This window comes from Dipodomys ordii, unplaced genomic scaffold, assembly GCF_000151885.1.
Source record: "Dipodomys ordii isolate 6190 unplaced genomic scaffold, Dord_2.0 Scaffold85, whole genome shotgun sequence".
NCBI lineage: Eukaryota > Metazoa > Chordata > Mammalia > Rodentia > Heteromyidae > Dipodomys > Dipodomys ordii.
In genome coordinates, this window is record NW_012267301.1 from 3,126,517 (window position 1) to 3,149,343 (window position 22,827).

Here is a 22,827-nt window from a genome sequence, read left to right on the forward strand (position 1 = left end):
AAGGAAGGAAGGAAGGAAGGAAGGAAGGAAGGAAGGAAGGAAGGAAGGAAGGAAGGAAGGAAGGAGAGTAGGAAGCGTAAGCAGTAGTTTGGCCGACACACTCACAGTTAGGTTTTCTTTTTGAGGCCTCACGTGATTGGACAGCAACACTTCTGGGAGCCTGGAGAAAGGAAGCTGGCATGGAGCCCTAGGTCAGAGCCTCCCAGGATTGGCAGGAAGGGGAGTTGAGGAGAGAGTGGACAATCATAGTGTTCCTGACAGGAATGCAGAAATCTGGAAGATCAAGAACTCCTTGGCTTTTTTTCCTTTCCCCTTTCTCTTTTCTTTTCTTTTCTTTTTTTTCAGTATGGAGTTTGGACTCAGGTAGGCCTTTGTGCTTGCCAGGTTAGGACCTCTATAGCTTGAGCCAGGCAACTAGTCCTAAGAAGCTCCTTAAGAGCTTACAGGAGGCTGCAGCAAAGGCAGCTGCTTATCACTGACTTCCTATCAAAGACCTTTCCTATCTCATTAATGGAAAATGTGAGTCAATGAGCCTGAAACCTCACCTGACATTAAGCTGAGTAAACCACCTTTCCCTTCTGGGAGTCCTTAATTCTCTACACCCAGGACTCAAACTTTACTGGTTGTTTACTGGTGGAACAACTGTATCAGAAGAAGGAAAGAAGATCAACCTTGACTTTGAACCTTTCAAAGTAGTTAAACAGTCACTGTGCATGTACAACAGGAAGTTCCCTACAACACAACTTACAGCACAACTTTCAGATTCCAGTTTAAAATTGTTGTCAGTCTTAGGATTTTGAACTCAGGCAAGCACACGATAACTAGAGCCGCACCTCCAGCAGTTGGGCAGTGGCTTAGTGTAGCATGTGTGTACTTTTTGGCACATTCACAGGAAACAGGAGAAGTCCTGCACAAATCTAAAGAAACATAGCAGCAGTAAATATACCTCATGTTTTGCCCATTTAAGAATGAGTACATTACCTGGGTGCCAGTGGCTCAGTCCTAAGGATGAAGGAGGTAGAGATCAGAAGGACTGTAGATGAAGGCCAGCCCTGGCAAAAAGTTGGAGAGATAACATTTCAATCAATAAAAGCGTGGCATGGTGGTATGCACCTGCTATTTCAGCTATGAGGGAAGTGTAAATAGGATCACAGTTCAGGCCAGACAGGACATAGTAGAAGACCATATTTGAAAAGTAACAAATACTAAAGGGACTGGGATGTGACTCAAGTGGTAGAGCACCTGCTTTGCAAGCACGAGGCCACAAATCAAACCCCAGTGTAGAAAAAGACTTTGGAAAGACCATGTAATTACATTCAGTGAGCAGCAGAAACTACTGTATGGCTGATTTTTCTGGAGACAAAATGAATATGATTGGTCTGTCTTAGGTAACTCAGCGGATTTTACAACCCAGGTCCTAGAGATCCCAGACATTTCCAAACAAATTTTGAGCTGTTTCTTGGAGATGGCCCTGGTGTTCAGAAGGGATAGAGTTTCAAAAGTTAGTTCCATTTGAATTATAAAGTGGCCTTGATATTTTGGTGGATATCCAGTATTCTACAGACCCCAAGAAATGAAGGGGATCATCTTCCTACTGGAGGAAAATTCCACAATCTGAAGTTAAGGACCTTAATTTGCTTATTATGATTTTTTAAGTGCAGTAATCATAGGATCTGACAGTACATTGCTTAGAAACAACAAAGTTTTGTTTTGTTTTGGTCCGGTCGTGGGGCCTGAACTCTGGGCCTGGGTGCTGTCCCTCAGCTCTTTAGCTCAAGGCTAGCGCTCTACACTTGAGCCACAGTGCCACTTCTGGCTTTTTTCTTTTTGCTTAAGCGGTGCTGAGGAATTGAACCCAGGGCCTCATGCACACAAGGCAAGCGTTCTACCACTGAGCCACCTTCCCAGCCCCAGAAACAACAAAGTTTTGTTAGTGTCCTTGGCTACTTTTAGCATCAGATTTAATGCTTTCTCTAGAAAATCTAGAATCAAGATTATAATAGTTAAACGATGAGTAGATGTTAAAGTTATAAAATCAACAAATAAAAACCTAGAATTAGCCATTTTGATATGTCCAAGGTTACAATCAAAAGTTTAAAATTCAGTTGGGCACCTGAAAAATTAATTTGGGATCACACCTGTAATTTAGCTACTGAGATCTGAGGATCAAGATTTGAAGCCAACAGGTCAGAAAAGTCTGAGAGACTCTTGTTTTCAATAAGCCAGCAAAAATCTAGGCTGTAGCTGGGCGCTGGTGGCATATATGCCTGTCATTCTAATTACTCAGGAGACTGAGATCAGAGATTAGATTTTGAAGCCACCCTGGGCAGGAAAGTCCATGAGACTCTTATCTCCTACTAATTACCAAAGTGCCAGAAGTATTGCTGTGGCCCAAGTAGTGGAGCACTAGTCTTGAGCAAAATAGCTCAGGCTCTGAATTGAAAAATCTAGGCTGGAAGATGCCCCTCACTGGATGTATGGATCAAGAAAATAAGGTATATCTGCACAATGGAAATTTACTTTCCACTAGAAAGAATGATATTACATCATTTGCAAAGGAATGAATAGTCCTGGAAAAAAAATAATGTTAAGTGAAGTAGGTCAGGCTCAGAGAGAGAAAGGACATATAGTCTCTTATATATGTGGAAGCTAGAACTAATTTATAAACATACAAGCAAACACAATGTGTACACAAATGTTTTAACTGAAATATGGTGTTTGTATGGTTGAATTTGATCGATGTAATTCCTTAGAAAAACTAAAACACAGCCCCCCAAACTGAAAACCAGAAAACTGGTACTTGAAAGGTGGGGGATAGGGGTAGCGGTACGTAAAGGAAGGAGAGTAGATGAAGAGAGGAGGAAGAAAGAAAGCATGTAGTTATAAGAGCCAATGCATATTCTACGAAATATTGAGAGGAGAGGTTAGGTTTGGAGGAAGAATGACATTGATCAAGATGCATCGTATTCATAAACTGATTTGTTGAACTCCGTTGTACAACTATTTAAAGATAATACATAACTGTAACCCCTCTGTACAGTATTTTTACAATAAAATATATACAAAAAAGATAATACTAATATAATCCTAAAAATCTGGGCTGGAAGCATAATCCAAATGGTAGAGCACTACCTTCAAGAGAAAAAGTTAAGAGCTCAAAGTCCTGAGTTCAAGCTCCAGAACCTCTCTCTCTCTCTCTCTCTCTGTGTCTCTCTCACACACACAAATGTAAAATAAATTGATATATCATATGATGGTGGAAACAGATTTAAGCAAGCTGTTGAGCTGATTACTGAAGTCCTTCCCAGCTTAATGTTTATTCAAGAGAAAAAATTAATAGATATTACCTTGATGAAATCAGACAGGACACAGGCAAGTACAGTTTAGGGATTGAAGCTATGCTAAAGGCTTGGGAATAGGAGCTATAGACTCTAATAGTCTAGGAAAATCTGGATATAAGGAGATATATTCTTCTTTGCCAAAGGAACAGAAGAAGGAAAATTATCAAACTTCAGAACAAGCAAGGGCTAAATCTCATTTTACAAAGGCCAGAAACATGAGTTCATTGAGAACATGCCTCTGTTGAGATGGTTTGCTAACCAATTTTTAAAAAAATTGGCGCTATGTCGAAAATTGTCACAGACAAGTCACAAGAAGGATTCTGGTTTATAAAAAGATTTGGTAATATTGGAGGTATTTTGTGGTACCTTCTCCAAGGAGGAGGTAATCAGTATTTTCCCTTGACTACAAGGTAGTCAACATGAGTCTGGCACAATGAGCCTTACCCTTCAACAATCTAGTCCTAGAAACACAGCTGTGGTGGAGTCCAAGCAGAGCCCTGCCTTATAATGGAACATCTCTAGAACTTAACACATGTGCACTGGACACTGGAATGAAAAAGGCAAAACAAATTCAGTCCAACATTTTGCTTTGTCACAATGTCAGCCTATAACAGTATGTCTAAAAGTATTCCAGATGACTTGCTAGGCCTTGTGCTTGCTAGGCAGATAGTCTATAACTTTAGCCAACCCTTAGTCTTTTTTGCTTTTAGTTATTTCTTAAATAAGATCTCATGTTTATGATCTCACCAGCCTGGACAACATTTATTCTCCTATTTAAGGTTCATATATATCCAGGGTGATAGATGTTTTCCACAATGCCCAGCTTTTGTTTTGTTTTGGGGTGGGTTTTTTTTGTTTTTGTTTTCTGGTGGTTGTTGTTGAGATGGTGCCCTTTTGTCCAGGCTGACCTGGAATCCTGATCCAAACAAGTAGCTATAATGGTAACCTCTGTGTCTGCCTAATGTCCCAGTTTTTACTTTTACTTGCTGGAGAAATTAGTTCCTTGTAATTTATGAAAAAAAAGGTGTGTGTGTGTGTGTGTGTGTGTGTGTCCGTGTGTGTCCGTGTGTGTGTCCTGTGTCTTGAACTCTGTGGCTTGAACCTAGAGCCTCTCACTCTTGGTCTAGTTTTTCATTCAAGCTTGATGCTCTACCACTTATGCCATGCCTGACTTTTAGTTTCTTGCTGGTTATTTGGAGATAAGAATCTCTCAGATTTGTCTGTCTGGGCTGGCTTCAAACTAGGATCCTCAGATCTCAGTCTCCTGAGCAGTTAGGATTACAGGTGTAAGACATTGGTATCTGGCTAAAAAAAAAATGACTTTTTTAACCTTTGCACATAGAAGCCAAAGTGCTTTAACTGCGGTAAGTGCTCAAAAGTTAACAGTGATCACATTGTCTAAATGTAAAATCACATTTCATCTTTTCTTTCTCTAAATGTTTCCCCATATCATGAGGCAAACTCTTTTTTTTTCCTTTTTGCTTATGTGGTGCTGAGGATTCGAACTCAGGGCCTCATGCATGCAAGGCAAGCACTCTACCTCTGAGCCACCTTCCCAGCCCAGAGGCAAACTCTTTCTTCTTTCAAGAGTAAGAGGCATGAGGAAGTGGTGCTGTGGCTCAAGTAGTAGAGCACTAGCCTTGAGCTGAAGAGCTGAGGGACAGCGCCCAGGCCCAGAGTTCAGGCCCCACAACCGACCAAAAAGAAAAAAAAAAGAGTAAGAGGCATGAGGTTGTGATGGAAAAACCCATGGTTCAGAAACAAAAGAGTTTGCTTTTGGTTGCTTGCTATCTTCAGCGTAAACTTAGTCAAGCCACCTCTTGGGTCTTTGGGTTTTCTCCCTCACTGAGTGTTGTCCATCAACAATGTCAGTTCCAGGGCTCAGACACAGACATGAGAAAAGCATACACAGACTTGAACAGAAGCCCAGACACAAACCCCAGTATTGGCCAGAGGCAGATCACCCAGAAAGAATGAGGGCATACTGGGAAGATGCCTGTGTTCTGTCACCTACTCCACCAGCTCATCCAGTGACATTGGGTCACCTCCAGACCCCTTCCCTTCCTCATCCCTTGTGCTGGGGCCAGCATGCTTGCCTCACAGCTTGTCTCATACCGACACAGAATAGATAGATCCTCTAGCATGCCATCGTAACTTGCTGAAGGAAGCCTTTACCTGTTCTATGGCATTTACTCTTCTCAATATGTCTATTAGACAGTTGAAGAAACTCAGATTCTGAGGGGTCAAACCATTTGCATCAATTTAAGCCTAAGATACTTTTCCCCGTGGAAACTGCCTGACATCTTTGCTTCTCATGTGTCTTTTAGCTGTCTGACATGATCCTCACACTTCATCTTCCACGTTCATGCTAGCAATGCGGTTTTTGTTGGGATTTGACCAGTTCACCACCCCAAATCTTAGGTCTAAATCTCCCTGGCTGCAACTGTGTCTCGTTTCATTTCCTCTTAAAAATAAGGTGTAGTATGTATGTGTATGTGTGCATGTGTGTGTATATGTTAACTATAAAGCTATATAGGCTAGTAAACGTCCATATTTCCAGCTAAACTGCTGTTTTTCACATAGGTTTTTTAAAGGCCCATGTGTTTGAGAGTAGCTGTTCACTGGCAGGTAAACAAAGGTGCCCTTGATGGCTCAGCTTTGATTTTGCAGAGTCTGGTGAGTTCATATTTGAATATAGCCTTGAGGATGGTTTAACTGAACTGCAGTGAGTAGAAAAGGCCCTCTTTACCTAAAACACACTGAGTTTTTTGTTGCCTTTTCTGAAAGCAAATTCATTTTCCTGGAAACTTTTCAAAGTCGCCAGTTTGTAACCTTTGTAAAGATTCATGGGTAGGGCAGCTTGCCAGGTGCCAGGGCCTTGGGCTTGCTGGGAGTACAGACTGCAAGCAGGCCAAGTCCCGACAGCCCTCAGGAAAAAGCACAAATGTGGTCAAGAAGATCTGGAACTCTATGTCCTCCTCAACCAGTGAAAATAACTTCAGAGCTACTTACAGGGGACAGCTTCACCATTTTTAAATGGTTTGTGTGAGGGCGTAGAATGCTTGCCTGGCTTGTGTGAGGCTCTGGATTCCATCTCCAGGCACTATAAAAACAAATAAAAAGTTGTAGAAAATTTTTTCATATTTATTGAAACTAATTACAAAGAGAAATGAAATATGAGCACTGGGAAAGATTTGCACCATATGATTCAAGTCTAATCAAGGCAGCTGGGTCATCAGCCCATTTTCCTGGGATGCTGGTGGATAATCAGACTCAGGAGACATATTCTACCACTCCTTTCCTCAACAAGTATGTGGTTCTCTTCTGTGCTTTCTTTCACTAACAGCTCACCTTGCCATGTTTTGTTCTCAGCATGCATGACACAGACATGTCATTGGAAAAATTCTAACTATCCCCAGATTAGGCACACACATTCCCTGACTTGCACTTACATTTTCCAACTTAATGATGATGGAAAATGATAGGCATTTGGTAGAAACTAGATAGTCAGCCAATCACAAGGCTGGTCAGCCGATCACAAGGCTGGTCAACCAATCACAAAGCTGGTCAGCCAGTCACAAAGCTGGTCAGCCACAATGAGCTACAGCTCCCAGTCAGCCATGAGCTCATGATGGGAAACAGCCAACACTCCACAGCACGCTGTGTGGCTCAGCTAGGTGCTCTGAGGTTAGATGTATTCAAGGGACTCTGACTCACAGTATTTTCAGCTGACAGTGGGTTTATTGGAATGTAATTCCTTTGAATATTGAAGCATCCATACTTATTTAATCACCTTCCTAATGAAAGCCCTGGAGTTAATCTTAAGTCATTGTAAAAAAAAAAAAAAGAAAGAAAGAAAGGTTTCAATCCAACATGTTGTTTGTGAGTACAGTGCCTTCATTGTTTGGGAGAGACTTTAGAAATGAGCCAGTCCAGTGTCCAGTTTTGTCCCTCACTAATCATCCTTTTTTGTTTTTTTGGTGCAAGTCCTGGGGCTTAAACTCAGTGACCTTTTGTGCTCAAGGCTAGTATCTACCACTTGAGCTATAGTAGTTCCATTCCTGGCTTTTTGGTGGTTAACTGGAGATAAAAGTCTCATGGACTTTCCTGTCAGGGCTGGCTCTCTGCAATCTACATATTTCAGTATCCTGACTAGCCGGAATTATAAGCATGAGCCACCAATGCCCAGCTAATCATATGTTTGAATCCTAGAGTTGGTAGCAGTCACCTTGCCCATGAATTAATGGGCAGAGCGGGAAGGAGGTCAAAAAGGGAGTGAGAGAGAACAAGAGAGTAGCAGGGTCTCTGTGCCCAGCTTGACTTCCATGAGGGCAGTTTCATATGATTGGGCTGTTCTGGGAAAGGATGTTGACAATACCAGTGACAAGCAAATAAATACACACCACTGATCTGATTTTGCAGCTGAGGAAACTGAGGTCCAGAGAGCACACATACTATAACTAAGAATACAGGGCAAGTCTTTTTCCTTATGCTAAGTCTTAGCTCCATTTATTCCATTATGCTATGGGGTCATTTAGCCTCCCATTGTGTGCTTCCGAATGCAGGGAGCTCTCTGCTCCCTTTGCAGCCCACACCACTGAGCAGTTCTAACTTTTGCCTTTGTTAAGCTGGATTTTGCCACCAGCAGTGTTCAGTCCCCACACGGTTGCTGGTGCTGGGCTTTGAGGAATGTGGCTTCTCCATGCTGAAGTTGGCACCATTGCCAATCACCTATCCACACACCCTTGATTAGACCAGTAATTCTTCTCTGTGGAAGTTGAGTGAGGAAACTTGGGGTGGGACCCAGGTATCTGCATTTAAATTTCTCAGATAGTACTTCTCACATTGCCTATTACATAGAAAGAGTTTGGTTGGTTTAAAATTCCAATCCATTTTTGGTCTGATGCCTTTCAATATAACTGTATTGTTATGAAAATAAAAAACTTGGGGCTGGGAAGGTGGCTCAGTGGTAGAGCACTTGCCTTGCATGCATGAGGCCCAGAGGCATGAGGAAGTGGCGCTGTGGCTCAAGTGGTCGAGTGGCTAGCCTTGAGCTGAAGAGCTGAGGGACAGCGCCCAGGCCCAGAGTTTAGGCCCCACAACCGGACCCCCCAAAAATACTTTATTAAAACAAGAACAGAAGACCCCTTTCTCTGAATTAGATTCCACAGACCTAATCAAACACAGTCAAATTGCTATAAAGGTTTCTAAGAGTGACTCCCAATTTCTGTCTTTACCTCATTATAGGATAGTAACAACTATCTTGCAGAGCAGCACTGGCCCCTGGAATATGCTCAGAATGGGCTTGTCTCAGATGATAACGATGTAGATGGGGTAACATGCTTTGAAGCTATTAACCTCAAGTGTCACAGCAGAGAGACTGAGCTGGGTTGAAAAGCCTGGGCCCTGGTGTTGGCTCACTGTCTCACGCTAAATGAGTCTTTGCATTCTCCCTCCCTCCCTCCTTCCTTCTTTCCTTGTCTCCCTCCCTCTCTCCCACTCTCTCGCTTTCTCGCTCTAAGGCTCAGTTATCCCTTTTGGAAATAGGTACTAACTTGCCCATCACTTTTGAACATACAACATCTGATAAGTTAATAGAATCTCCCCCAGAGAAGTAGGAAATGGAGTTACCTGCCCAAATCAAAATGCATGCTAGAAATGAATATATTGCACAGATCTGCTTTTAGAGAATGAAGCAAGTTTCTAAGCAATGACACAGCAAAGAGAAATTTCTAGATGATAAGTTTGAAGGACAAGTGCCTTGACCATGGTCGTTGCCCGGAACTGAGAGCTAGCGGATTTGACCATGAAGCTAAAAGATAGCAACATCCTTTCTACTTTCCCCACTTTCTGAAGTCTAGCTGCAGTCTTTATCTCTTTCTTCTTGCACTCTACCTCCAGATCCTCTTAGAAAACATCAGATCTCAGCCCCAGATCTCAGCCCCTGGGTCCAGTGCATACTGAATCCTAAAGGTCCACACAGGATCCAGTACTAGAAGGCAGCACAGACCCAAGAGGGAGCTAGCTGGGCAAACTTGGTGCTTCCTGAAAACCACAGGGCCAGTGACAGTAACAAACATGATCTGAGAGTTGGATACTCCCATGTCTTAGACATATAATACATTTTATGTGCTCTTTTTCATGTAAAGAATAAAAGAAGGTATCTGAGCAATGATGGCTCATCCCTATAATACTAACTATGTAGGAAATCTGAGAGCACAAGATCGAGGTTCAAAGCCAGGTCAGGAAAGTCCATGAGACTCTTCTCTCCAATTAACCAACAAAACTTCTGGAAACAGAGCTGTGGCTTAAGTGGTAGAACACTAGTCTTGAGCATAAAAGCTCAGAGATAGGGCCTATGTTTCTTTGGGTCTTACTTCACTTAATGATTTTTTTCCAAGTCTTTCCATTTCCTTATGAAAGGGGCAATGTCATTCTTTCTGATAGAAGCATAAAATTTCATTATGTATATGTACCATATTTTCTCGATCCATTCATCAACTGAGGGGCATCTGGGTTGGTTCCATATCTTAGCTATGGTAAATAATGCTGCAATAAACAAAGTTGTGCTGGTAGCTCTAGTGTGGCCTTGCTTGTGATAAATGCCCAGAAGTGGGATTGCTGGGTCATAGGGGAGCTCTATGTTTAGTCTTTTGAGGAACCTCCATACTGCTTTACAGAGTGGTTGAACCAGCTTACATTCCCACCAAGAGTGTAGGAGTGTTCCCTTTTGGCCACATCCCCACCAGCAGCTTCAAGACATGGAAACATTAGGTCTTTTTTTGGTTGTTGTCCTTGTTGTTGCCAATGTACTGTATCTAGTTCTTTCTTTTTATTTTGTTTCATTTTTCTTTTTCCATTGTTTTATCCCTGGCAATCACTGTCTTTGATTCTGGGACACTGAGTCTTGTATATGCATTAATCTAACTTAGGGAAGGGAAGGGGAATAACAAAATGGGGAAACAAAGACAAACAAGGATGTCTCATTGCAACAATACAAAACACTATGTTGGAAATGAAATTTACAATTTCGTGGGTGGGGGGAGTGGAGGAAGGAAGGGATAGTGGGAGAGAAACAAAGGAGTGGGTAACAATGTTCAACAAGAAATGCACTCATTACCTTACTCATGAAACTGTAACCCCTCTGTACAGCATTTTTACAATAAAAATTTTTTTAAAGATACAAAACAAAACAAAAAAAGCTCAGGGATAACATCCAAGCTCTGAGTTCAAGTCTCCCCTACCCCCCTCAAACAAAGAAAAACAAAAGGAATCAAGACCTGTTTCATGATCACATTCCTGCCTCTCACTCTTTAGAAATAATTTTCCTATCTCTTTTGCCAGGAAATCAACTTTTACAAGGTCATTGACTACATCCTGCATGGCAAAGAAGACATCAAAGTAATTCCGTAAGTTTTGCCTCAAAACATGCAGGATTACAGGCACATTATCTACATCCACTGGCTACTCATTCCAAGACTAATGCTAACCCAACGTGTTCATGCCCTTGGTTAGAGGCAGAGAGAGCCCTACCTCAAACCAGGAGAGACTCATGCAGGGTGGGAAACAAGGCTCAGGAGGGGAATAGCCTTGACCAAAGCCACGGTACACTACTGAGTTGTGAATCAGGCACTCTGAGTTACACAGCCAGTGTTTACAAGCAGCCTCTCTGGATCTCACTCTCCAATCTATAGAATGAGACTAGGGAGATTAAACCTAGGCTTTTCAACAGTTTTCTGTGGTGCTATTTTTGGGGTCCAAGAAAGGGCAGAATAAAAGCAAGAAAGTGACTCAGACCACAGAGAAGGTTTACCATTTAGTATTCTCTTCACATATATCTGGGGCTCAGAGACCGTTCTAAGGACAGAACAAGCATGGGCTTGAAATGTGTTGGTCAGCAGAAAAGAAAGCTTCATTACCTGTCTATGTGAATCCCTCCTCGAATCAAGAGACACACCCATGGCTGTCTTTAAGTAATTGTGGACATTAGGCGAGGCTGTCACACTCTGTGGGAGAGCCACACCTTTAGTCTCTTGCCCCTGAGAGCTTTCTCCAACCGAAGGCACTTACTGGATCCTGCTCTAATACACCAACAGTTTATGAGAGAGGAAAGGCTTATTCAACACAGACCATCAGATTCGAACACTCCTCTGTCCTTCACATAAACAAGTCTACAGTTATATCTTTTGCTAGTTAAGGATGAGATGGTGCTCCAATTCCCTCCATTCTCTACTCACATACAGATTATTTATTTATTTATGTATGTCCATTCTCTACTCACATACAGATTATTTATTTATTTATTTATTTATTTAATTTGTTCAGTATTAGAATTGAAACCCAGGGTCTTGTGCTTGCTGGACAAGTGCTTCACCACTATAGCTATGTCTCCAACTCTTTTGATTCTTTTCTGAAGTTTATTATTTTATCTTCTTCTCCCTCCTCCTTTCTCCTCTTCTTTTTCTGTTTCCTCTTTTTTTCTTCTTCTTCCCTTGTCAAATCCACATGCTCAACTATTCTGCTTCCTAGCCCCTTCTATAGACCCTCAAATTTGTTAAACCCATGAATTGTCTTCTAAATGATCAGAATCAGTTTTCCCTGTTACTTTCTCACTGTCAAATATCACACCTTACTAACCTCGGATTACGGTCACCTTGTAACCTTCTACTGAGCACTTGTCCTACATCATCTCTTTTGAAGTTTTTTTTTAAGGGCAGCACCCATTTCTATCATAGATTTTTTAATCATCTGGGAGAGCCTACATTGTTTTATTGTAACAACTTCTTGAAGCCCAAGTGGTATGAACAGCGAAGTTCTGTTGTACTATTCTCGTGTGCATCCTTTGCCAGTTACTAGGTGTGGTTGGGCTATAATTCATGGATTTTAGTCAGGCAGAGACCAAGGCAGATAAAGCAGCAGTCATGTTGAGCCTTGTAAGATCGACTAATGCTGCCCAAGGGAAGAGAGCATATGAAAATCCACTCTTTAGCTCTTAAAATATCAGTCTAGGGACAGCATGCCACTCCCACTTGCATTTCATTGGCCAACAGTCCAAGGGCCATTCTGTACTTTAAGTGGATAGGGAAAGTAACCCAACCATGTTCCAAGGAGGAGAGACAGATGGAATAACAGGAAACATCCCCAATGGTGGCCACAGTACATGCCATCTAAACCAAGAGAAGGGAAAATTGAATAGTAAATTAATGATTAATCAAACCAAAGGAAGACTAAATAAAAATTTAAAAGTGACTTAGAATGGATAAGGAAAACAGAAGAAAGCACACATTAAAATGGTATTTAAATCCAAATATACCAATAATTTCTTTAAATATTAATCAGCTAGATATTCCAGGTAAATAACAAAGGTTGCTGAGCTAGATAAGAAATTTATTACATCTAATTGCTGTCAACGTGCAGAGTTTTCTACTTTTTGACATTTCTGGAATGCTACCATGTAATTGCCATCAGCCACACAGAAGTCATGGGCAATTATTGCTTCCCTGAGTGTGAACTAGATAATAACTATTTATATTGTAAATTTAGTTACGCTAATGTTGAGTAACCATGCTGGCTACTATCCACATTCTTTAATTGAGATATTCTATGATGTGGCATTAGAAGAAAAAGTTGTCTTGAATGGCACAAAAAGAGGAAAAGAAATGTGATATGGGATTAAAAATCTATATCAGAAAGTTAAAAGAACATAGCTGATATGAACAAAGTAAAATTATAAGTGATTTTTTTAAAAAAAAAAGTTGCATTGCAGATAAATTGGCAGCATTTTATCTTTCTAGGTGACACACAAAATGGTTTACCAAAAATGATTATAGGCTGAGTGCTGGTGGCTCACACCCATAATCCTAGCTACTCAGGAGGCTGAGATCTGAGGATCACAGTTCAAAAGCCAGCCCAGGCAGGAAAGTCCATGAGACTCTTATCTGCAATTAACCACCAGAAAACCAGAAGTGGTGCTGTGGCTCAAGTGGTAGAGCCTTGAGCTGAAGAGCTGAGGGACAGCACCCAGGCCCACAGTTCAAGCGCCATGACAAAAAAAAAAAAAGATTATAGGGCTGGGAACATGGCTTAGTGGTAGAGAGTGTTTGCCCTGGGTCCAAGTCGTTTGTACCACATATACAGAAAAAGCCAGAAGTGGAGCTGTGGCTCAAGTGGTATAGTGCTAGCCTTGAGCAAAATCCTCAGGGACAGTACTCAGGCCCCAAATTCAAGCTACATGACTGACTCATAGTACTACTACTACAATAATAATAATAATAATAATAATGTTAGCAAGTAAAACACACAATATAAAGGATTATAGAACTTTTATTTAGCTGGGTTTATTCCAGGAATCGAAGTTTGGTTTATGATTAGAAAAATTAAGCGAATATAACTTGTCATATTAAAAGGAACATGATCTGGGCATGGCAATACATACCTGTAATCCCAGCACTCGGGAAACAAAAAGTTCAAGGTGAGACTTAGCTACACAAAAAGATCCACTTTCAAAAACAATAAAATAAAATAAAGAGAAAAGGAAAAACAGCATAATTGCTCCCATAAAGGAGAACTTCCTTAATTTTCTAATGAGAACTTTAAAAATAAAAGTATACCAAATAACTTTTTTTGAGAATATATTACCCAGTATTGACAAATTGAAATTTTTGGTTTAAGCAATCCTATTACCTCAGATTCTTCAGTATTTTTGCTACAAGTGCAAACTGCACACCTGGTTTAACAAATAACATATGTAATGGGGAAATAATATATTTAGTGATGAGAAATTTCTCACAGAGACAAGACACTAATAATGACTATTGCCCTTTCTGCCAGCTGTACTGGAAGTCCTAATGAGAACAATAAGGCAAATCAATTTTTTTTTTTAAAAAAAGATTCTAAACTGGCCAGGTGCCAGTGGCTCACACCTGTAATCCTCAACTATTCAGGAAGCTGAGATCTGATGATTGAGGTTTGTTATTATTGGTGGTGGTGGTGATGGTGGTGTTTGTTTTTGTTTGAGGTTTTTTCCCCTTCATCGGAGGGAATGACCCATGTAATTTGTGGGCGGGGATAAGAAGGGGAAAGTAAAAGAAGGAGTGACATTGTCCAAAAAAAAAAGAAATGCACTCATTACCTGACTTATGAAACAGTAACCCCTTTGTACAGCACCTTAACAATAACAATAAAATTAGATTTTAGGTGGGGGGACTGAGGAGGATGGAAAGAGGGAGAAAAATGAGGGGGGGAGTCACAAGTTAGACAAGAGATGTCTCACTACCTTACTTATGTACATCACCTTGACAATACAATTTAAATTTAAAAATATATTTAAAAACAGATGGCTGGCTGGCATTTAGGGTTCACTCAGGTATAGGGAATGTAACTGGGTGCTGGGGACAGCCTAAGGTTGAAGTGGAACAAAGGCTTAGATTCAGCTTTTTAGTCCAACAGTACCTATATTGAAAGCCACACTTTGTCTTTGACTTTTACAGGAATCCACCTCCTGACCACTGGGCTTTAGTAAGCGGCCTCCCCTCTTATGTGGCCCAAAATGGCCTGGTAAGTGATGCAACTTGGAAGTAGGGGAGTGTGAATGGGGAGAATGAGAGCAAGTGTGAATTTCTAAAGCCCATTCTCTTGAGTTTTCAATTAACTTGACAGTTGGCCTAAAGAGATTAATGACTGACATTTGGGCAAATATGAAATGCAGAGAAATGATCCTCAAATGGAAAGGTACATCATCTCATTGGCGGCTAAAACCACTTACACAGGACTGTCATGACTGGCTGATCCACCAGGCTTGTCAAAGACTCCAGGCCAACCTCTCATTCCAGCTTAATTGCCATTTCCCAGCCACCCCTCTCCCCTACATTTCCAACCATAGTTATGTAGCAGAGCTCTGATGCTTTACTTCTCATCATGCCACACCCACTTAGAGTCAAAAAATGGAGGGACATTGTTCTTTGTGCCTCAGGGTAGAATCATGTCTGTTAATGGCATGTTGTTTCCATATGTGAGCTTAGTCACAGTACATCTTTCCCCAAGCGCACACTACACAGTGCTGGCCCTATAGTAACGTGTCTACTTATTAGGCACTGTGATAAGCTCTGGAAATGGAAAAAATAGATCAAATATAATTTCTCTTCTGAAGCTTATAATCAAATGAGGAGGCATCTATATTGACAGATACTTACAAAGTGATAAGCCATCACACACACACACACACACACACACACACACACACACACACACACATAGTATTCTGACAATAAAGATAGAGAGTATCTAAACTAGCCTTCATTTCCCACAGTGTGATGGTCAGAGTTGAATTTTAAGATCAATAGGTCTTAGGAAGGTAGAGGCAGGTCAGGAGATTCAGGTGGCGGGAACAACATGGGTATCAGTAACTTTCCCTTCTAGAACAAATACCATAGAAAATCAGCTTACAGGTGAAGGTTTCTTCTTTTTTATTTTTAATCATTTTTAAAATAAGTTTTTTATTGTGAAAATACTGTACAGAGGGGTTACAAGCACATGAGCAAGGTAATGAGTACATTTTTTATCAAGCATTGTTGCCTCCTCCTCTGTTTTTCCCTTACCATCCCTGCCCTCCCATCTCCACAACTACATCCCCCCTCCACCTAAATTGTAAAGTTCGTTTTTTGACATAGTTCCTTGTACATCTCATTGTTGCAATGGGTCAACCTATATCCCTATTTAACAATTTTTTTTTTCCCTTCTTCTCCCCGTATATACACAATGGAATTCTATGCCTCCATCAGAAAGAATGACATTGCCCCATCTGTTAGGAATGGAAAGATCTGGAAAAAATTATATTAAGTGAAGTAAGCCAGGTGCAAAGAAACATAAGTCCCATGGTTTCCCTTATTTGCAATAACTAGTATATGTCTGAGTCAAGCAGAAAAGGTCAGATACGTTGATGTTAAGTGAAATGAACCCCAAGATAAGGACGCAAGTAGTTTTTTTCTTTTTTTTTTTTTTTTTGGGTCCGGTCGTGGGGCCTGAACTCTGGGCCTGGGCGCTGTCCCTCAGCTATTCAGCTCAAGGCTAGTGCTCTACCACTTGAGCCACAGCGCCACTTCCGGCTTTTTTCTTTTTGCTTATGTGGTGCTGAGGAATCGAACCCAGGGCCTCATACATACAAGGCAAGCGCTCTACCACTGAGCCACCTTCCCAGCCCTAGTTTTTTTCTTTCTTGCTATTGTTTCTAACGTATTTATAAGGTACCACGTGATTTTTTTTGTTGTTGCTTTGTTTGTCCCTCCCCCAAGGTGAAGGTTTCTTTTGGCTCAGTTTTGGAGGGTTTTTTGGTCACATCATTTGGCCTCATTGCTTTGGGCCTGAAGTGAGCATAGTACAATACACATGATAGAGCTAAGCTGCTCACCTCATGGTGGCCAGGAAATGAAAAAAGAGGAAGTTCCTTCAAGGAACTGTCTCAATGACTGGAAGTCTTACCAGTAGTCCCATCTTTTGAAGATTCTACCACCTCCCAGTGGAGGACCAAGACTGTAACACATGAGCCTTTGGGGAGTACTCTACATGCAGCTACACAGCAATAGGCAGACAACACAGGAAGGGGTTTGAAGCAGTGCTATGTATGCATGTACTGTTGCTGGACTATTATGTTTGAGACAGAAGGAGAAGGAGCTTGAGAGGGAGGAAGCCAGATCATAGTAAGCCTTGATATCACATCAAGGGGCAAGGATTTCATCAACTGATGACTATTTTTTGCTTTCTTTTCTTTCTTATGGTCCTGGCCCTTGAACTCAGGGTCTGGGCACTGTCCCTGAGCTTTAAAGCTCAAGGCTAGCATTCTACCACTTGATCTACAGTTCCACTTCCACTTTGCTTTTTGGTGGCTAATTGGAGATAAGAGTCTCACAAACTTTCCTGCCCTGACTGGCTTCAAACTGTGATCTCAGATCCTGAGTAGCTAGGATTACAGGCATAAGCCATGGGCACCCAGCTTAGGTGACTTTTTAAAGCAAGAGAATGGAATAGACAATTTTCATTTTAGCAAGAGAATGTTGGCACCTCCATGGAACATATATCCAAAGGACTGACACTGGAGGGTGGGCAACAACCTGAAGTAGAAGTTAGAGGTTAAAAATATCAACATAGGGATGTCCTGTAAAGAATATTGTTGTTATTGCCAAAACTCAGTGAGTGCAACAACTCCAGCAGAGATGGGATTAAAAAGAAGAAGAAGAAGAAAGCCATATCTGGAAAGATCTAATACTGAGAAGGGAAAGCTTGTAGGCCTTTGTGGTTGATTGTAAGCAGAATGGAAAGAGAAGTCAAAGCTAATTTCCAGACCGGTGGATAATGCTGCCATAAGGTCTAAATATAAGATGAGGTCAGTTACAGACACAGTGCTTTGGAGACACTCTTAGGAACAAATATTTAGCAAGTAGATGGATAATTTGGATATTATAGAGAGAATGGAAGGGTGGAGATGAAATGAGGAGGTCCTCCAGACCAGGTGGTACTTAAACCATGTGTGTTGATGTAATTACCCAGGAGCAGTACTCTGTGGTGCAAAATTGGAGGCTGCCAGGATTTCCAAAGCAGGTGGGGAAAGAGGAGTGTGAAGAGAAATGGGAGAGTCCAGAATTGTTTGGAAATTTAGGAGAGAGTGGTGTTTTGGCAACCAAAGAAGTAGAGCATATCAATAGAGAGAGATAAAATGTAGCACGATGATCTGGTTAGGCAGAATCTAAAAACTCCAGGGAATTGCCACTAAGAGGGCTATGGTAGCCCTAATGAAAGCTGATTTGGTAGCAAAGTGGAAACAGGAGCTAGCATGTAGTCCACGGAGAAGTGGCCGTGTAATGAGGAGGTAGAGAATGCAAGGGAGAAAGGAGAATGCCTACCTGGATTGTTGCTATGGAGACCATATCAGAGAGAGGAAGAATTTCATTTGTAATGATGGGAGAGATTCGAGCATGCCCATAGGAAACAGCCAAAGGAGAGGCTGATGATCAAGAGGGAGCAATGGAAACAGGTGGACTTTGTTCATGCAGAGACCAGAAGGGCAATAGTGGTTAGTCACCCAATAGGAAGAGGAGCAGACCACTCTCTGAGACAAGTGTTGTCTGTGTTGACAGACAGGGTTGCTGCAAATGCATGTCCTGGCTTCTGGTGAACTGGAAGAAGGAGTCCTTTTCCAACAGAAGGAGCAAGGTTGCGGCCATGGCTCCACAGGCAGAGCAGAGCTGGATGTCAGTTCCCAGCTGTCCCTCTGCCAGATGCTTTTCTGCAGTACCTATACAAAGCCCAGCATGACCCTGTTGACAGGGCAATGAAATATCTCCCATGTGATCTTTTGATGATACAATTTTCAGGACAAGACTTCTAAATCTAGCAATAGAGAAAATGAGCTACAATACTTTTCATTTATTGTTCTGCTTTGGGTTACATTTCAAGGGAAAACACTAAAAACAATACCCCTTCTCCCCCACTGAACCAAAATGTAATTGAGTCAAAGATGTTTACAGTACCATTATTTATCTCAGCTTTTTAAAACCAGGCGATAGCAGATCATGGTGATCCACACCTGTAATCCCAGGAGGCCAAGGCAAGAGAATCAGGAGTTCAATGCCAGCCTAGAAAAAGTTAGCAAGACCCTATCTCAAAAACAAAAAGACTATGGATATGGCTCAAGTGGTAAAGCACTTGCCTAGCAAGAGAAAGGCTCTAGGTTCAATCCCCAGTTTAGTAAAGCTAACAGTGACCTGAACACCACCCAAATACTCCACAAATGAACATAATATTCATCTGTTAATAATGACAACTTGTGCGTTTAGCTTTTTCAAACCTTGGAGATGATTCAAGAGTATAACAAATGGAACCTTATAAGGTGCTTTTCCTATTCAGTAACCTCAGCTAATAGCCCCAAACCATTTCAAGAACATCTATCTGATGACAGGAATGTAAATGTCCTAGGCAAAAAACATGATGTTTCTCCAAATAGCCTGTGTGCTTCACTGGATGTACTATTAGGTCTAATCACAGCTCCATTATTTCTTTTTGTGGCATTCAGATTTGCAATATCATGAATGCGCCTGCGGAGGACTTTTTTGAATTTCAGGTGAGTCATTTTTTAATTTGTTCTCTTAGTCTTCTGACTTGATTCTTTCCCCCCCAGAAAGAGCCTTAGAATACATGAGAATCCGCCTACTTTTCTGGGAAGCAGCCTAAAATAAAGTGAAAAGATGACTGGAGAGAAGCCATATAGCAGTGGGAATCGGGTGGGAGTGAATTGGGTGATTTCCAAGGCCCCTCTCCTTGCCTCCCGCCTTTGGGAATATTGTTCATGCTGGTTCCTCTGCAACTATCATTTGCTGTCCAAATCCTCTGTCCTTCCATATTGACCATAAATGCTACCCTTCCTATGAATTTTGTGATGATTTTCATGGCTGCCATCATTTTTGCTTGACAGCATTCCTCTGTGTTTATGGAGAGCATCTTGTGGGCCAGGCTTGGGCACAATCTACAATGACTTCAGTGACAGATAAGATAGACATGGTCTTGTTTCTATAGAGCTCATGAGACAGACATAAAGTGACAGTCAAGGGAAGAGCTGGGAATAGAGGAGGGGCTTGACTTGATCAAAGGAATTAAGAAATGTGTCTCAGAAAATTATATCTGGGGGGCTGGGAAGGTGGCTCAGTTGTAGGGCGCCTGCCTTGCATGCATGAGGCCCTGGGTTCGATTCCTCAGCACCACATAAGCAAAAAGAAAAAAGCCGGAAGTGGTGTTGTGGCTCAAGTGGTAGAGCGCTAGCCTTGAGCTGAAGAGCTGAGGAACAGTGCCCAGGCCCAGAGTTCAAGCCCCACGACCAGACCCAAATAAAATTATATCTGGGGACCACTACCTCTCTAGGATGTGTCTGTGTATTACTGGACCCCAACATGTAACACACTGCCTAACATATGCCAGCCCTGACATCTTAGGACTGAAAACCACAAGGCTACTTGTCTTAAAGAATGCCAGTCAGATGCACTGTTGGCTCAAGGATTTTTTTTTCTTTCTTTCTTTTAAAAATTTGCCCTGGGGCCTGAACTCTGGGCCTGGGCACTGTCCCTCAGCTCTTCAGCTCAAGGCTACCACTTGAGCCACAGTGCCACTTTCAGCTTTTCCTGCTTATGTGGTGCTGAGGAATCAAACCCAGGGCTTCATGCATGCTAGGCAAGCACTCTACCACTGAGCCACCTTCCCAGCCTCTGCTAATGGTGTTTTTGAGTGGCCACGTCTATGAGCAAAGTCCACCAAATGCTATCCAGTTATTCCCTTCTTAGGGAATCAGGCAGGGTCCCAATCATAGTACAAAGTCTGTCACAGCTGCCTGCGCAGCCTGGAAGCAGAGGAACCCTGAGGTCTGATGCTTCTCTCATAGAAAGAGCCTCTGGATGAGTCTGGATGGATGATTAAAAATGTCCTTTCCATGCCAATTGTGAACAAGAAGGAAGAAATTGTTGGGGTGGCCACGTTTTACAACCGTAAAGATGGGAAGCCCTTTGATGAAATGGATGAGACCCTCATGGAGGTATGGTGTGCTGAGGCTTTGCTGTGGGGTTCAGAGGTCGCTAGCTTCCAGGCTTGGCTTTCAGAGCTGTGCAGTAGGACCCTGGGGTGCAAGTACCTAACCACCTGGAGGGATTGGAAGTCACTGTGTTGGCACAATCCTACACCAACCTCAACTCTTCTGTACTGTCAACTGTTATCCGAAAAACCCACATTCCATATTAGAATAGTAGAGCAAAGATTAATGTAGCTCCTGCACAAAGATAACATGCAAATTTGAGAACTGTTCCATTTTTTAAATAGATAAAGTTGTTTCATGTAAAAAAAAGTTTTTCTTTTCAGAGAAGTTTTAAGTTCCCAACAGAATTGAGCAGAAAATACAGAGTTCCTATATGCCTTCTTCCCTCACCTGTGCAGAGACTAGTTCCCCACGTAGGCTTTATTCAAAGTGTATTTATACCCACTACTCTATGTTCTCATTACAACCCTGCATGTTGGCACATAGCTTCTCAGACCATTTTATAGCTGGGAAAACAGAAGCCTTGAGAATCTTGCCCTAAGTTGGAGTCAGAACCAGACCTGAATGTTTTATCTCTGAATCTTCATTTCTTTCTTTTTTCCCTTTTCCTTTCTTTTCAGTCTTTGACTCAGTTCCTGGGCTGGTCCGTTTTAAATCCTGACACCTATGAGTCCATGAACAAACTTGAAAATAGGAAGGATATTTTCCAGGACATTGTAAAATATCATGTGAAGTGTGACAACGAAGAAATTCAGAAAATCCTGGTGCGTGACATTCTTTCCTGGCTCCTACTCTAGTACAAACTGTGCCTCCAAGATGCATCCAAACTAAAGCAAGACATGAAGTAGATGAGGGCACAGGCTGGGGTGGGTCTTCTCAGTCACATCCTCCCGCCTAACACAGAGGTGGAGATCTTCACAGTTGAATGGATGGATGCATATGTGCCAGCGAGCAGTTAATAAAGACTGCCCTTTGTGGTCTGAGCACAGGTATCTTTTGCAGAATGACTTTGCTTTAGGGGTCTGGATCTGGCTAGAAAGGTCTTCACTTTTCACTATGTTTAGGGTTGACTTGATACTGAAGGTAGTACCAGATAGTTGTACCCCTATTCAGGAAGCTCTATCCGGAAGACCACTGATCCATGATCCATGTCTCGGAGCCATGCTCCTGTGAGTCAAGAAGACCTAAGCAAGACACAGAAGAGTTAGATGGAGATTCCAGGAGGAGTAGGCACTCTTCACATAGTTTCATCACTTTGCAATTTATATGTCAGGTTCACAGGACCTTGTGTTATGCTGATAAGTATTAGCCCAGGAAAGTAGGAAAGGCAATGAATTCTACCCTCGTTATAGAGATGAAGAAACAGAGGTTACCACAGGGGAAGGAACTTGCCCCCAAACCACCAGACTGGTGAATAGGTCTCAATCTTTATCAGGACAGTGAACCTCCTGCTTCACTAGGTGGCAAGTGTGCCATCTTGAGAATCATCCAACAGAGCTGATAATCCTATTATTAGGGATGTCATTGTAAGAAATCCTACGTGAAGTGGGAAATTGGATTAAATACTTAAAAAAAATATGGTAGAATCAGTGATTGATTGTTCCTGGGATCTTGGTTTTATTTACTTATTTCTGGTTTCAATTCCTTTCATTTCTTTTTCTTGCTTAATTGTTATGGCTAGAATTTCTAGCTCAATGGGCTCTTGGTTTTAAAGAGACCAGGATCTTAGAAGCAAATTGAATTGTCCCATGGTTTTGGAAATGATATCCAGTTAAATTCCCAAATTCCTCACAGGTTGAAACTACATAGGCCAGTGTGTATCTAGAAGCCATTTCTTATGCATGGAAGATGCCACAACAAGTTTCTTCATTTCCTCCCAATATCTACCCAGGTCAAAGAAGAAACTAACCTGTGTTGATG

At 41.7% G+C, this 22,827-nt stretch overlaps 1 protein-coding gene across 2 annotated transcripts in view; it reads left to right on the forward strand.

The window, feature by feature from the left end:
• Positions 1-22,827, forward strand: part of Pde6a (phosphodiesterase 6A, cGMP-specific, rod, alpha) — a 75,528-nt gene that overhangs the window by 25,612 nt on the left and 27,089 nt on the right. For both annotated transcript variants that reach the window (XM_013025524.1, XM_013025525.1), the window contains exons 6-10: positions 10,686-10,750; positions 14,831-14,897; positions 19,405-19,452; positions 20,761-20,910; positions 21,528-21,671. In XM_013025524.1, coding sequence (XP_012880978.1) covers positions 10,686-10,750; positions 14,831-14,897; positions 19,405-19,452; positions 20,761-20,910; positions 21,528-21,671 — 474 coding nt within the window. The remainder of the gene's footprint in view (positions 1-10,685; positions 10,751-14,830; positions 14,898-19,404; positions 19,453-20,760; positions 20,911-21,527; positions 21,672-22,827) is intronic.